Here is a 17,031-nt window from a genome sequence, read left to right as displayed (position 1 = left end):
CGCAGCCTGCAGCCATTGGGTTCTCAAAGAGCTTCTCGCACCCCTGACCCCGAATTGCTGAGGTAGGTCAGTCCTTTAAACCTCAGACAGATCATAACTGCAGCACGAAACAGAGAATAATTTATTTTGTATACTGCGGTCATATTCAGAACACATGTAAAATGACACAATGTGATGGAGTCGGATTCGACGGGGTGCTGCCTGAGCACCGGCAGAGCGCCTCTTATTCCTGCGCGGCGTGCTGGTGTGTAGTCTTCGGGGAAGGCGACTCTTCTCCGGTTGTTGAGAGAATCGTTTCTTAATGAGAAGAATGAATCCTCTCGTAGCTGAGAGCTATCAGTTGTGTAGCTGGCTTGGGAACACCTTCGGTTCTCGGCTTGAACGCCGTCTGCGGGCACGCGGGGATCTTTAAAGCGCAGCCCTGATTAGCCTCCGGTGTGGAAGCTGCCCATCCCCACGCGCTGCGGTGAGGGGAGGGGAGTGCGAGGTGTGTGCGATGATTTACTATCGTATAAAATTGGGCATGGCTCAAGCCCCAGGAAGGGCTCTTGCGCCCCCAGTGTGTGTGTGGGGGGGGGGGGGGAGGAGAGCAGCAGCCTGGAGCTGAGAGGGAGAGGGAGAGGAGAGGAGCAGCCTGGGGTCAGGGCTCTCTCCTCCCCACTGAGAGAGCGGCCATGCTGGGACAGTGCCCGGCTCCCTCTCTCCGGGCCGGTAATGGGAAACTGCGGCACAAAACGAGCAGCCCTGGAACAAAACTGGCAGTAAATTATTCACGGGGCTTTAAACTCACACCGCATTCCTGCTCGCAGCTGACAGGGAGAGGGAGCCGGCCAGCGCCTGCAGAGAGGCAGAGATATCCTGGGATCTCGGAGAGAGGGCAGGAAGAACAGCGAAGAGAAGGTCCGATACCAAGGAGGGAGTGAAGTCTCCCTCCTTATGGACTTGGGAATCCAATTTCTCTCCTTCTTGCCGACCCGGATCCACTGTTCACTTCGTGACACCGGCCTCTGTGATTCTTCCTTCGGGGAGAGCAGTAACCTGTCCCACTGCCCCCGCCCCAGAGACGAAAGACAGCTCTTAGTTTAGTAGTGGGCTGGCCTTGGCCGTCGCTGTTCCCCTTTTCTCCCGCAGGGCACAGGGACCAAACCTACACGGGTTTGGGCTGGGTTCAGTCCGCCAAGACCATGTGTCCGGCCAGCAGTGCTAATGTATCGGTCTCACCCGCCCCTCCGCCTCTATCCAATCGCAGAGCCCCTCACCGATGATGTCACAGACCCAGTCTGAGAGGGAAGCGAGTCCGCAAGGCCTGTGTGCACACTTCTCCCAGCTCCTCCCACACCCTTCGGAGCGCCGTGAGCTGCTGAGCCACCGCCGGTCTACCTAACCGCCTAACTGGGCAATTATATCAGCAGGAGATTTTTTAACCAAGTAATTAATGGGTGGCACAGTGGTCAGCATTGCTACCTCGCAGTGTTGGGGTCCTGGGTTCAATTCCTGGGGTGCTATCTGCGTGGAGCTTGCATGTTCTTCCAACGGCACAGCAGTTTAGTTGAAGGCAATGCAAATGTCTTGTGACTGCTCGCCTTATTCAGTCTTTTCTACCGCTTCAAGCCTATCAGAAGGGGGGTGGTGGGGGGGAACAAGTTCCTCTTTTTCTAACACCTGTAGCACAAGCCCTGTGTTTCGCTGACATGATGTGAAAAATAGTTTTAGTTCTACGCTAAAAACCACTAAGCAAGCCTGATCTCCAGGCAAGGAGCTACAAAGGGAAGTGGCTTCGTTGTAGCCAAGGTACAGAAACAGAGCACTCATACAGGGAGCTGTGGGCTTTTGCTCATGCATTGAATGAGGTGTCCAGACAATGTTCTTTTCAATAGAAGAGCGATTTATGCAGTACCTAAAAATCATAACTACCGTATTTCTTAAATAATGTAATAATGCTAAAAAACATGCCATAATCAGAAGGCAAGGAGTAATATTTACTCAGTCGACATCTAATCACGATGCAGTAACTGTCAATTGCATTTGAAAGGAATGGACATCATCTTAAAATACCAGAACAAAGCAGTACAGCACTAGGTGATGGCTGTGCCAAGTGTATCAGTACTTCATAGTATGTGTGGTGCACTGGAAGGACAGCTAAGTCAATCTGAGTTGGTGAAGAACCTGGCTCAAGGGTGGCTGGGGGGGCAGCTGTGCCCCCCCTCCACCCAGGACTGAAAACCTCAACCGTCCAGCCGGGCGTCCAGAACGGCACCCACAGCTCCCGAGACGATGTCACCACGGAGACAAAAGCTCTGTGAACAGGGACGGGTTTAGCCTCGCCATCAGCAGCGCTGTCATATCAGCCTCAACCTTGATTCTGCACATCTTTAAAACAAAGGGCAACCCGGGGTCACTTCACGAGAGGCCGAGAAGAACGTTTCGACTTGACCCGTTCCGATTTGAACTGCATTCTGCCTTCGGGACACAGGTACCCACTAGAGTGACCTCCTGCTCACATCCGATACCGCCTGAACCCCGCCTCACCTTCACAGCCATCAACACCCCTAGAACCGGCACAGAAGCATGTCGTCGCGCAGCAGGAGCCACCGCCACAGTGAAGAGGGGTTTCAGTGCTGTCTGAAGCCCACTGCAGGCACGAAACGAGGGCTAGAGGGCACCATGATCAGGGGCCACTTCCATGGGCGCGGCGCCCAAACACATCGCTACCCAACCGCGTAGGCGTGTGATCCACTCCAGGTTCTCCGAGCTGCAGGGCCCCTGCGTACAGGCTGACACCAGCTGCACAAAGCAGGAAGGAGAGGGGCGAAATCTGACAAGCGGCCCCATCCCTGACTCATCAGTGCAATCAGTACAAGAGCCTGCAGCTGGGGCTCACAAGCGCTGTGATCAGTTCACACACACTTCCATGTGCCGTACACCCCCCCCCCCACGTCAACAGAGCCAACGGGACCCGGGTGCGACGTCTCTTCTGAAGGCCGGAGCGCCAGGAGGCTCGGCACCTGGGGGCGGAGGGGCCGTGGCAGAGCAAACTCCGAAACGGATCTCAAGGATCTACCTGCCTGGGATCCCAAGGCATCAGCCCCACCTGCTCCGTCAGCAGAAACCGAGCGGAGGGCTGGGAACGCGAGACCGGCGGCCAAGAGACACAGGCGAAACTCAACACCAGTGGGGGGGGCGCTCAGTGAGCCAGCCCTGTAATCTTCAGGAGGATTTGGGGTTTCGGGTTTAACCGGCACGGTCTCCCATCCCCCGCCCGTGACAGCCCAGGTATGTCCTCGGGGGCAGGAAACGCTCCCCCCCCCAGATTCTCCGCCCGTCCCGACGCAGGCCAGGCGGATCCCCACGTCCTGCAGGATACGGGATCCTCCCTCCCATTCCCCACAACACCCCAGCCTGGGAAACAGGACCTGCTCCACACACAGGGATTCACAGGGAGCTTGTTTTCCGTTTTGCTCAAACTCTCAAAGGTGGGCAGCATCTGAACTTATTCTCAGGATTTTTCTCTTTCGTACTGATTCCTCTAGCTCGGTGACATCTCTACATTTCTATCCACATGCAGGCAGCTGTGCAGTCAGAAAGCACCTCAGAGAGCAGAGGTTTTGTGAAGGCTGTCACTCCAACCCGATCCCCACCACCTCCCCCTCCCCCCTCGCAGTAAATCTCTACAGCGGCCCTCCTACCAGAACGCTGGCAGTCATGTCAACACAGCACAGGAATGGAAAAACCAACAGCCACACACACTCCGAGCACAGAACAGAGGCTGCTGCTCCACCCAGCCTGTCAGCAGGTTACTCTGCCTGCTGCATGACTCAGGCAGGCTGGCTTGTCTCGCACAGGGCAGCGTGACTCACCTGAGCAGGCGCAGCTCAGAGCACGCAGCTCCAAGACAGTAAACAACATCCTGGCACAGAGCACTGCAGCAAGCCGGGTGCGAATTACAGTACACTGCAGCTGGCTAAAGAATAATGCACCACATCATAGCACAGAGCACTGAAGAGTTAATGGGGCTAAAATTTCAAATGTACAGTACATGCTACAGTACAGACCAGCTCAGCAATTCTGGGCAACAGTTGCAATGTAGACTGAACTACAGCACATGAGTGTGTGATAGTACACAACATCACAGCCTAGTACAGCAGTGGTAAAGTTCACTGCCATTTATACTCAATTACAGGGAAACAGAGTACTGTGAGAGCGGAGAGCACTGCAGTAAAGCACAGTAGTCAGAGCCAGTACACTGCGATTAATATTTCGCTACAGGAGGACGCTATTGTAAAAGTGAAACACTGCAACAAAGTATAGCAGTGTGAGACAGCACAGTGACTTACACTAAACTGCAGGAGAGTACCGTATAGTGTGATAGTGCAGTATGTCACAGCGTAGTACATTAGTGATACAGTTCACTGAAATTCATACTCAATTACAGGAAAGCAGAGTACTGTGAGAGTGGAGAGCACTGTGGTCAAGCAACAGCACACTGACTTATAGCACACTGCAGGAGAGTACAGTATTGTGAGGGAGTACAGAACATCACAGCCCAGTACAGCAGTGTCAGACAGTACGCTGCACTCTCACGCACAGTCGCCCCACTGGGACAAAGGCTTCTTTGTTCCAGGAATTTTGCGGATGTTCCAGCTTCTCCACTCTCTCTGTCACACACACTCATCAATAACAGTCGGACTCAACAGGAGCACCTGGGTTAAGAGGAGAGATTCCACTTGAAGGAACTTCATTCACAGTACAAGGGCCCAATAGACAAAGACCTGACTCCACACGCAGGGAGCAGCTTGTCTAGTTTTTTTAGATGTTGAAACAGTGGAAAGCTTTTATTCCGTCAGTAACTGCAGGGAGTTCCTAACAGCGATGACAGCTCGGTACAAGAAATCTGGCCAGGTAACACTGCAGTTTCCACGGGAGTTTTACTGCACTCCTACTGCACATCTGCACTGCTGCAGGGCCCAGCATTCCCATCACGCTTCAGGGCGTGCGGCCGGTTATGTAACGATCACAACCACGCGGATAAATCTGACTCTTTTCGCCAGCAGTGGCAGCTGGGAGATGTATCGATCAGTGCTCGCGAGCTTTAATATAATTCTGGTTATTTATACGAGAGCACTCCCTAAAACCCAGAAGACATATCTGGCTCCCAACTTACCAGCGAGTATAAAGTTAATCTGCAGTATCTCGCTTAATCTTCACGGTCACTACCCAAATGGTTCAGGTGTGTAGCTGCGTCAGCATGCGTGGACTGCAAAGGAACGAGTAATAGGTTTATTCCATTGCTGAAAAGAAAACCCCCACCCAAAGAAGGCTCTGCAGCCGAAGCGTTGTCTTTTCAGCATAGAATAAACCTTTACTTGTTCCTTCACTATCCCAATGGCACTTCTAGTGCTGCGTTTACAGCCGCTGCTGTTAACGATAACAGACAAATCTACAGCAGCAGACCCCTCCTGCAGACCTCGCGCCCCCTGACTGTTTCCAAAGCGCCTCTGCAGGAAACAGCACAGCGGCGGCGCGACCGAGCGCGGCTCTTCTGGGCTCGCGGTACGGCGGGGGGGGGGCAGAGGTGCCCACCAAGAGGCCGACAGGCTCTCTCGCCACAACCCTGCCGTCGCGGCCAGAGCCAGGACCACAGTAGCAATATCTCCAGGGTCAGAGCAGCTGCCTCGTATCCAGGCCGCTCATTCTTTCCCTCTTCCTTTGGTGGCTTTCCCCCCCAGAATCCCACGCTGCCGCTGTGCCCGATCCCTTAGGAACCGCCGCTCTTTTATTTTTGTTAATGGTGACGCACACGCGCCCAGCTTGGAATTGCCGCCTGTCTGGTTGGAGGCCCGGGGTCCCGGCAGCGCCCGGGGAGCAGGACGCGCCCGCCTGTCGACGTCGCTGCGGGCGACAGGTCCCGCAGCCGCCGTTCGGCTGAGCGCTGGGAAGATCCTGGCCGTCCCCTCCTGACCCCGCCTGCGGCAAGGCTCTGCCACCTGGCCTCGCCGCAGGTAGGTAGCGACGTGACCCAGGGTCAAACCAGCCACATCTGCGCCATCAGGGTCGAGAGACACCCTCTTCCTGGCCGAGCCTGATTCTCTAACACCCTGGCTCACTGCCGCAACCCTCCCTGCAGCACCGAGGCAGCAAGTGGCAGAGGTAAGGCCTCTCTCGCCCAGAACACTGCTAGCGGAAAGGAACCCTGTTAGGGTGGCATTACACAGACATGCCGGTACACAAAAGCACAGAGCCCCCACTTCTCTCTCTCTCTCTCACACACAGCCATAACCTCCCCCAGCCTCTGATGTCAGCACTCCTAACCGTTGGAAAGGCAGCGGCTGGCCGGCTGCCAGGGAAGCCTAGGGCACAGAACACACCCCGAGCCCGGCTCCACGCTCTCAGCTCTGCAGCCCACAGAAACACAGGCTCTGCCGAGATCTTCACCCACTGGCCTTCGACAGGGGAGAGAGCGAACTCACAACGCAGGCCAGCGCCACCAGCAGCCCCTGCTCCGCCGCACACACAGAGGAGGTAAGGCAAACGCTGACGGCTTATTCATTTAACCTCACTCTGATGTCAGCACTGATCCGTAACCCATTCATTTCCTCTCTGCCTCTTCCAATTCAGGAAGGGGCAGGGGGAGCCGGAGCCTATCCTGGCAAGGGACAGGCACAAGGCGGGGTACACCCTGGACGGGACACCAGTCCATCTCAGGGCACACGGATTCAAACACACCAGGGCGAACCTTCCCAGAAGTCAATAAACCTATTAGCATGTCTTTGGACTGTGGGAGTAAACCAGAGCACCCAGAGGAAACCCACGCAAACTCCACACAGACAGCACCCCGGTCCAGGAACTGAACCCCGGAGCAGCACTGAGAGGCGGCAATGCTGACCACTGCGCCACCGTGCCTCCTGCCCGGTCCACCGGACGCACCTGCTCCTGGCTCAAGATAATGATCCTACAAGAACAATACAAACCTGAGACAGGTCTCAGTACAGGGCAGTAGGAATTAAGAGGCCCCTTGCGTCCCTCTGAGGCGTCTGGAGTGGGCGACACAGACCTGCCTCGTCTAGTCTGCGACAGCACTGTCGGGGGATTTTGTTTCCTTCCTCGTCATCCCAACCGGCCCTCGGGCGCGCCCCCAGGACGAACGCTGTAGTTCCGCGTTGGCGCTTGTGCAATTTCACAGGCGTCTCGAGTTTCCCCGAGAGCCGGCTGTCAGAAGTGGGTCACTGTGACACAGGGCTGGGCTCCTCATGAAGACACTCCGGGTCAAGTTTCCAGACGTCGATCAGGGGGAATCATTACGTCAGGAGGGGTGGGGGGTGGGGGGGTAGTTCAGACCAGGCCCGTGGAGTTCAACGAAAGCCGCCCTGCTGTGGCTGCTGATCATAGACAGAGCTGCCCTGAACGCGCCAGACCGGCCGACGATGACACTCCGGCTGAGCGACGGCAGCTGTGCAGGGGGAGATCTCTCGAAACAGTCACTGCGCCAACTTCCACCACAATAAAAACCACCACTCGAGGCAGCAATCTCGCGGCCTGCCTCTCTCTCGAGAGAGGCCCGCCCGCACGCCTCAGAGATCTGGCGCCCAGCAGGAGCCTGGCGGACAGGCGCAGCGACTGCCCTCGCTCTCCCCTGACCCAGCGCGGCCCCCCCGCGGCGACCACACACACACGCCGCAGGGCGGGGGGGCTCGCTCTCCTCCACCAGGATTAAACACACACAGCGGAGAGGCGCGACGTGAGGGTAAAGGTCAGCGTATCTGGAAATCAGAGTCACTCTCCAGATGAAGTCCCGCCGCGCGGAAACCTTTGAACAGCCTCCTCCACGGGCAGAGACCCCCGCTGCAGAGCAGTCCTGATCCAGGCCCGATGTGACCAGCTGCAGGGCTGCTCCAGTACACAGGCCGGCACCGAGCCCGACTGCTTATCTTGAATACATTTGCTTAGAGAGTGCCGCCTCCCCGGGATCTTTTCAAGAGTCAGTCAGCCTGGCGAGATCCTGGTGGCAACCAAACTGAGTAGAATGGGCTGGAATGGGGGTCCCTGTCGCCTGGACACTTTCCTGTGCTCCTCTTCAACAGCAGCTGTATCACCCTGCAGCTCACGGCTGGCAGCCCACTGATGCTCAGCAGGTGTGAGCCTGGTCAGTACCTGGATGGGAGACCTCCTGGGAGAAACTAAGGTTGCTGCTGGAAGAGGTGATAGTGGGGCCAGCAGGGGGTGCTCTCCCTGTGGTTTGTGTGGGTCCTAGTGCCCCAGTATAGTGACAGGTACACTATACTATAAAAAGGTGATGTCCTTCGGATGAGAAATAAAACCAAGGTCCTGACACTGTGGTCATTAGAACTCCCAGGGTGTCTCTTGGAAAGAGTAGGGGTGTAACCCCAGTGCCCTGGCCAAATTTCCCATTGGCCCTTACCAATCATGGCCTCCTAATAATCCCCCTCTATGAATTGGCTACATTACTCTGCTCTCCTCCCCACTGATAGCTGATGTGTGGTGAGCAGACTGGCGCGTCATCCAGGTGGGGCTGTACATTGGTGGTGGTGGAGGGGATCCCCATTACCTGTACAGCTCTTCGAGTGGCGTGTCCAGAAAAGCACTGTGTCAGCGTAAGGAATTATTAGTTATTAAGCAGAACGGCTTTTGGCTTCTTTATTGCAGAGCCTCGCAGGTGGGAAAACCTGGAAATAACAGAGCTACTGCGCGTTGGGAGTATTTACCCATCTCCCTGTGGATCGTTTGAAAGAGACATGTCCGTCAGCGCCAGTACCTTTTAGTGTTAATTATTCAGGCTCCCTTAAGAAGCGCAGGGAAGGCCATGCGGCCTCAGTCCAGGAGCCCTTATTAACAATTCACGAGCAGCAGGGCCCGGGAGCCCAGGGGCATTATGTAACCGCAGAGTCACGTTTTGCTGTCATCTCACTGGGACAGGAGTCAGAGAACAGCATCCCGATGAGAAGCCAAAGAAAAACAGATGAAGAAGGACGGGTTCCCCAGGACTCCAGATCCTAGGGATCAGCGTTTCAATGAAAAAGACCGCGGGATTTCTTTGGGGCTTCTGGAGGCCAACACCCGCGCCCGTCCTTTCCCTGTGGACGCACGCAGAGTACCTGGTGCATAAGCCATGGCTCGTCCTCTCACCGTCAGCGGTCTCGCTTTGTCGAAACCGGCAGACACCTGCCGCCCTCCCGGAGCAGCAAGTCGGCAGAGCTCTGCCAAGCTGCCCCCCCCGGCAAACAGCACAAACACTAAAACCCTCCACATCCGCCAGCGTCGGCTTGCACTGCTCTCGTTCCCGAGATACACTACCTTGTTTCTTCGGGGTGCGACGTCAATTAGCCCCTCTGCAACAGCTACAAGTGACCCCCCCCCCAAAAAGATGGCGCTATACATCAGGAACACCTCAGTACCTCAGACGCCACTTTCAACAGCACAATCCAGCACAGACGGAGCACAAACGAACGAGATCGGTTTGATTCTCCTGCGCCGTACTGGGGGGCGAGAGACATCACATCCCCCAAAAAATAAGGTGCTATGTCTCGCAAATGAAAGAAGCACAAATGCTACTTTCAATGACACAAACGGAGCGCTAAATAATATGGCTTCATTGATTGTGTCACAGAGCTAGTCCGGGCTGAGATTTCTTGGCAGCCACAAGCAAGACGAACAGCTGACCAGCCCCTTCCTGTGCAGAATCTGCCTTCGGCTCTCGAGCTCGTGGTGTGAGGATCCCTGACCTTGAAAACTAACAGCTATCCACCAGTTCACAGGACAAGAAAACAAAAAAAAACAGATGCCGCACAGCCCTTTGAGTCAAACCCAGGACCAGTTGCAGAATGCGCCCTTGGGTGCAGTTTCATGTCCGTCCAGCAGGGCGGCAGTACGCAGCTCCGGTACGCAGGCCAGCCAGTGGTCCCTGCAGGTTTCCTGCCCACTCGAGGAGTTAAACGCGAGTCGACCACCCGTCTCAACTCTGCAGACGTTGGAAACACAACGAAACCAGTAAAATACTTACAAAACTAGAGCTATGCACAGCCCTCAGCTCTGCAAACACTGGAGCAGGGCAGTTCTATCCCTGGGGCAGAGCCTGGCCCCCACCTGCCACGCAAGCGGTGAAAATAAGAGGAAACCAGCCCCGTTTGTGCAGAACCCCCAGAGCCAAGCTTCACCATCACACATGCGCCTGTAACTGCGCGATGGCAACCTTCCAATAAGACTCCGGGCAGAGTCTGTTCCGTTCGGACACTCTGCATCCCAGGCCAAAGATGCAGCATAAACTGAAAAGGCTAACGGCAATTTTTTCTGCATTTACGCTGCGTCAAAGAATTTTTAATTGAAAGATGAGCCCTCTAAATAACAAAAACGACCGAGCAGAAGCAAGGGCCGTCTCCGAACGCCAGCACTGCGATGCTACTGCTGGCCGGCGTGCAGCATCTGCAGGGGATTTTCTGCGATGTCGCCAGACTGCAGCCTCCAGACACCGCAGGAACACGGGAATCCCAGCTCTTGTCCGCTCGGGCTGAACACGAGCCGGGAATGTGGCGTGGCAGTGTTGACACTACAACGAGCTGGCAGGAATCCGCCCTGCCACCCGCCCAGTCGGGATGTGATCGGTACAGTGCGGACTGGCAGCTGTGCAGGGATCTTCCGCACGCACGCAGGCCAGCCGGCACTGCCGATGATGATCCGGGTGGAGCGCCAGCCCGTGCTGCAAGGATTTCTGTAGTTCTGGGAACTTTCTGTAGTGCAAGGAAAACTAAAAGGGAAGATCTAAATTAGCTGCCCACACAGGCCAGGGCCAGATCCACTGCCGGGGAAGCCCAGAGTAACCTGAACCCGGGACAGAGCGCCAGGCTGGGGGGAACAAAGTGCCGAGTCACGCCGTGGGCGCAGAGTCGCCTCTCTCAGCCGGCAGTCCAGGTGGGAGCTCTGCGACCACTGCCCGACAGCCGCGTTAGCAGAGGGGGGGTTCGAACCTCCTGTTTTATTTTATAACAGTGACACATTTCCCCTTGAAAAAACACAGCCCTGCTTTTAATCTGCGAAGCAACAGCAGTGGGCGCGCCCCCCGCGAGTCAGGGAGCAGCGGCATGAAACAGGATGGGAGGACTGACTCTGCGGAACGGGTCAGCCATTAGTCGCCTGGGGCAACAAGAGCTGAAGAGCACCAGAGCTCAGGGGGCGGCCAGCACCAGCTGATAGCTGCGCAGCACTGGGGGGCCCTCTTGCCAACAACTGGCAACAGACTCCTCCAGAAACACACACATCCTGCTTCCCTCGGGGATGAGGTAAGCCTCTGGACTTCAGCCGAGAGCCGGGAAATTAGGAATTTAATTTCGACTTCCCAGGCACGTGATATTTTAACATCTCACATTCTTAGGACAAGACTTATCTTTATCTGGTCATTCCTAAGCAATAACTGCAACTCTCACCGAGCGGAGATACTTCAACACCAGCTCCCCCCACATCCGCTCCAGTCCAGGCTTCACCTTCACTCCCGGCTCGTTGACTAATTAACTGGCAATTAACGACGCCGTTACGCCGCCGGATCTACAGAAGACAGGCGCCGGCACTGTGAAATCTCGGCACTGAAGTCATAATCCGGCCAATCTAGGGCTCGTTCATGAATGTCCCGGAGGAGCACGTTTTATATGGAATCGGCGCTGGGGAGAGGGGGTGGGCAGGTGATCTCACGCTGGTGGATGAAGACACTGGAGACACTGGAGCGCCGCCGGAGACGCACACTGTATTCTATTCTCCGAGCCTTTGTTCCTCAGAGTCTTGACATCCGCGGGCCGAGCGCCGGTGGCGATGTGACGTCGAGCGGTCCAAGTGAGCTGAAAGGCTCTCATTGTGTCGCGGCTTTAGCGCAGAAGTAGGCTGCTGCCCAGGGTGAGGGGGGGGGGGCAGTTGAGCAGGCCGGAGCAGAAAGCGCTGAGCAGGCAATCTCTCTGCCCGGGCACGGCGCACAGCGGCCGGACGGCGGGCTCAATACTGCAGGCACCTCTCCGGGGCACGCAATGAAATCCCAGCAGAACTCTCTCTTATCCGCGGCTGTCAAACTCTGGAAACTGACGGCCCTTCATGAAACGCTGTTTTTTTAATAAATTTTGGGTGACGCCAATTGAACAATTCTTACCCTCCCCCAACAACCACACTGAACTACTGACACCGTCAGTCCACACGAGAAGCAGGTCGGTGTGTCCAGCACAGGGCACAGTGGCTCTTCTCGAAGAAGACGACAGATCTGAAGCCTTGACGCTTCGCCCCAGCAGCGGGGCTGCCCGAGAGAGGCGGTTGTGTCTGTACACCACCCTGGGGTACACGCTGCTCCACTGCTCGCACACACACCTTTTCTGAGGCTTTTCTACACAGACAGCGCAGAGCAAGCGGAACGAGTATTACTTCCACTCAACCTCGCAGCGCTGGGGACCAGGTTCAATTCCTGAGGCATTGTCTGTGTGGAGTTTGCATGTTCTCCTGTGTTCATGTAGGGTTCATTCAGATGCTCCAATTTCCTCCCACAGTCCAAAGACATGATGGCGGTCTCTGGGAAAACTGGCCCTGGTGTGTGTATGTGTCCTGCGATGGACTGGCGTCCTATCCAGGGTGTACCCTGCCTTGTACCCGTTCCTTGCTGAGATAGGCTCCAGCTCCCCCGCAACCCTGTGCAGGACAAAGCGGAGTCGAAAATGGCTGAACGGATTACTGAATCCATCCAGAAAGATGCGGCTTCCTGGCGTGGCATCCCAGGAGACGGTCTTGACGGCTCCCCGGACACTAAGCAGGCAGCCGTGCACACAGTGGCACAATGCAGAGACTCCGGTCAGGCTGGCCAGCTTGTCCCGGGAGGTGGAAGGAGACCGGGGGGCCCAAAGGAAAGCCATCCCACTGAAACGCAGGGGTGGGCGAAGAGGCACGTGCAAACTCCACACAGAGCGCCCAGCTGCTCTGACCCTCACTGGCCCTCTAGGGCTCCTGAACACCCCTGAGCTCGGGCTGGGAGCCAACAAGTCTCTCGCCCGGCAAGGTGACCCGAACCTTACCTGAAGGACAAACCCTCGCTTGCGCCCCTCCGGAAAAAGAACAAAACATTGTAAAAAACGCTGTTGGTGGAGGTTGGGGGTGGGGGGGAGGCTGCACCTCATCTGCTCCGCACACAGGGCGCAGCGCCAGGCCCGGACCGGCCCGGCCCGTTCCGCGCAGACCTGACCCGAGGGGGAGTCGGTGACGGGTGTCGCTCGCCCGAGACACGGCCTGAGCGACTCCCTCGGTGGGTCAGTCCGGGACCCACTATCCCGCAACACAAAAACTCCCTCGCACGCTGCCGTCCCTATCCCAGCACCCACGGGCCGCGAGGATAGCCGTGCATCGGCGACGTGACGGGAGCACACGCGAGAGCTCCGACCCACGCTGCCGGCACACGGATCCGGGAGGTGACGTGGGTGCGACACACCTACAACACCCCCCCACCACCCGCCGTGCCAGCCCGCAAGACCTTCAAATCACAGGGTGGGGGGGGAAGAGAAGGGGGGGGAGGAGATCGGAGATCCCCGATCCCAGATCCCACCCGCTTTCCCCGGTCCCGCAAGTTCAGGCACAAAGTTAGCGAAACGGCGGAGTCGTCCGTCGCGCCGCCAGTAGCTGCGAGTTCGAAGCCAGCCGGGGCACGTTTGCAAGTCAAAACCGTCGACAAGCCAGCCGGCAGCCGGGCCTGTCGCGAAACGACCCCCGAGAAACACGAACTACCGATTATTAACGCGGCGGCCGGCGAAAGCCCACGAAAACGACCTCGGCTGCGAATAATAAAGAGACGAGATAATCTACCCACAGCCGAACAGCGGAAAGTTAATGCGGCGTCTGGCACAGCGCACGTCGCCGTTTGCACCGCAGACAGCCTCAATCACATTGTAATATTTTAGTATTAATATTTCGAATAACACAGGTTACTTGAGAGCAATCTGGGGGGGAGTAAGAGGAGTTAAGGGGCCAGGATAATTAAAGATGAGTACGACACGGTACCGTGCAATAACACCTCTGTAACTTTGTGTGTCATTTTATACATTTATTTACAACAGCGAGACCAAATCCGACTCGCTGTGTACGTTAGTGTCACCCCGGTTCACCAGACGACCCGGGTTTCTTATAAACAAAACACGAATAAATACAAAAACCAGTGTCAATGCGAAACAAAAGCGACGCCGGGGAATACACCGTTAGACACCCCTGCCGAGACACAGGGGGGTTTGGCAGGTCGGGGATGTGTCCGGTTCGGCTCCTACCTTCCGACAGCTCCAGGTCCAGTTCGGCCAGCTGGTCCTTCACGTCTTTGGGCAGAGCCGAGAGATCCACACCGCGGTCCGCCATCCCCCTTCCACGGATACCGACAACACTCGCGCCCGACACAAACAATAATTGAACACGGCAAAAAAAAAACCAAAATAAAACACGCGAGGAAAAAAAAATGATGACAGAAGTCCTTTCTTCACGACGCGGAACGGGAATTAAAAGCCATCCGTGCACCTAGTCTCGCTCCGCCATACTGAGAGAGCAACTCGCCAGCGATTCCCGTCACGTGACCGCCGCCTGCCCGGCCGCTCGGTGCTGCCCCCTGGCGGCCCCGGGGGGTTCAGCGCGCTTTCTCTCCATCCCCATTCTCTTCACCCCACGGCCCAAATAATAGGAACCGCACGACGCGACCCCACGTCGCCTCCCGCCGGTTGAAGGAATAAACCCTCTCGGTGCGTGGCTGAACCGGCGAATGAAACAGACTTCCGTCACCTCCTCTGCCCAGCTTGCAGGTTTATCGCCCCTGACGACCATGACCACAGCCTTACGTGAAAGGACGTGGCCAAAGCAGTCCTGGTCCTTGTCCTCTGGTTGTTGCTGCAACTGAGATTTCAGCTTTCTATTTGAGAGGGATGTGTACAATTGTTTTCAGTTCTTAAAAGGCGAAATAGGATGCGTCATTATTGCCAGTTTCAGAAGCAGAAACATTTCAACCTGCAAAACGAAGCAATCGTGTCACTAAATCGGACATGCCCTTTTTGTTGACGTGTGACCCACCTAAAGGTGTGCGCAATACAGTGTCACTCCCTCCTGTGGGTGTGTCAGATACGACGTCTCACTCACCCACTGTGGACATCCCCGGGACAGCGTCACTCATGTATAAAGACAATACAACACAATTTCACAGGACACCCTGTTGGTGGTGTGTCCTATACAATGCTACTACCTGCTGTGTGCCTGGCTGAGGAACTGTCCCTCAAGGGCCGGAGCGGTGGCTCTGTGGCTAAGGATCTGCGCCTGTGACCGGAAGGTTGCCGGTTCAAATCCCGCGGCCGGCAGAGGAATCCTACTCTGTTGGGCCCCTGAGCAAGGCCCTTAACCCCAACTGCTCCAGGGGCGCCTGCGCTCTGACCCCAAGCTTCTCTCCCTGTCTCTGTGTCTGTGTCTCCCTGGAGAAAAGCTGGGGTATGCGAAAAGACGCATTCCTAATGCAAGAAATTGTATAGGGCTAATAAAGAAACATTAAACATTAAAAAAACCTGTGTCCGTTCTTCATCAACTGATCAACACCTACGAGCTGTGCAGCCAGAAACACTGGGCAGCAGGTTGAGGTGTGGCTGTGTGCTGCAGTTGCTGGAAACTGTACCTTTGAACTGTAGTTTTAAAGAGTTGTGTTGTACTTTTTGACAGACACAACTGTCCCAAGAAAACCATTTAAAAGTCTAAACCAGCCCACAGACCAATTAAATCCCGAATTATCGGACGCCTGGAGCTGCAGGCGTGCCGCTGGAATGGAAGCCTGCAGGCGCAGGGTTGATGTTGGACCAGGTCAGAAGAAGGGAATTGGACAGGTGGACAGTTCAGGTCCTCGAGTTGCACAGCGCTCGTCTTTCCCAGGGTTCTCCTGCTCCATTCAGAGGCCAACACATGACACAGTGGGAGCCCCCAGTTTTTCACCCAGTGACGGTGTGAGTGATGCACGGGATGCTTTTCACTTGCTGTCACTGTTGCGATGATGAAAGGGAGGAGGGAGAAATTGCCTCAGCAATTGAAAGTAGTTTGCAGTTTCAGTGCCCCTCCTTCCACCTTCTAACTGCTTAATCCAATTCAGGGGGACGGGGGACCCAGAGTCTATCCCAGCGAGCAACAGCCAGAGGGCAGCGCACAACGTGGATGGGAGGAAACCCACACAAAAACAGGGAGAACACGCAGACTCCACACAGACAGCACCCCAGAAACTGAACCCTGTGTTGCAAAGCAGCAGTACTAACAGTGTCTTTGTTCCTGCTAATGCCCTGACTGCAGTGAGTGGACTGGTTGTGAACTTTGCTTCTTAAACTATGGTGCATTACTGACCCCATTATGTTACCATTTTGTAATAAAACACAAAACCAACATCAAATAATTTCAATTGGGTTGCACATGAAATTATAAAATGCAAAACGCTACAAGCACAGCTAGACCCAATTCAAAGTTGCCTTCAAGGCATTACAAGACTAACAAAGCCAGGCCTGCTGTTGAGTATGCTGGTGGTGGACCAGTAGGTGGGGCTCTTTGCTCTGGACCAGAATCTCTAATCCAATGCCCCAGGATAGTGATAGAGGAAACTGTACTAAAGCAGGTGCTGTCCTTCAGATGAAGTGTAAAACAGGTACTGATTATTTGGTAACTAAAGATCTCATATTATTGTTCACAAGAAAAGAGGTGTTAACCCCACGTTTCTGGGATGTCCCGAAAGTTCTTCCTTCATTCAATTGCTGAGGAAATTTCTCCCTCCTTACCCACTGGCTACTGATCAGTGGGGCTGCTGGTGCAGAAATGCAGCCTTGCAAAACTGAGGTGGAGGCAACAGTTCAGTGGAAGATGATGCAGGGTCTCTAGGGCCTTTAGGATTAAAAGTTTTACATTGCACCTAATTTCTAACCATGGGAGCCTCTGCACAGCACACACAAACTCAAAAACTACAAATCCCACAATTCAAGTTGAGGCAGAGCCTTGCAGACTAGTGCAGCTGTTTCCCTT

The 17,031-nt window shown here is 55.4% G+C and overlaps 1 protein-coding gene across 2 annotated transcripts in view; it reads right to left on the bottom strand.

Annotated features, from left to right (window-relative positions):
• LOC148678417 (disco-interacting protein 2 homolog B-A) overlaps positions 1-14,588 on the bottom strand; it is a 62,693-nt gene extending 48,105 nt beyond the window's left edge. The window contains exon 1 of one of the 2 annotated variants that reach the window (XM_088633499.1): positions 14,283-14,588. In XM_088633499.1, the coding sequence (XP_088489625.1) occupies positions 14,283-14,367 (85 nt within the window). In that variant the 5' untranslated portion in view covers positions 14,368-14,588. The remainder of the gene's footprint in view (positions 1-14,282) is intronic. The other variant, XM_088633500.1, reaches the window with a different exon arrangement.
• Positions 14,589-17,031: the final 2,443 nt, after the last annotated feature.

Source organism: Lepisosteus platostomus, chromosome 1, assembly GCF_059453375.1.
Source record: "Lepisosteus platostomus isolate fLepPlt1 chromosome 1, fLepPlt1.hap1, whole genome shotgun sequence".
Lineage (NCBI taxonomy): Eukaryota > Metazoa > Chordata > Actinopteri > Semionotiformes > Lepisosteidae > Lepisosteus > Lepisosteus platostomus.
Note: the sequence above shows the minus strand (reverse complement) of the source record. Positions and strands in the feature narration are given on the sequence as shown.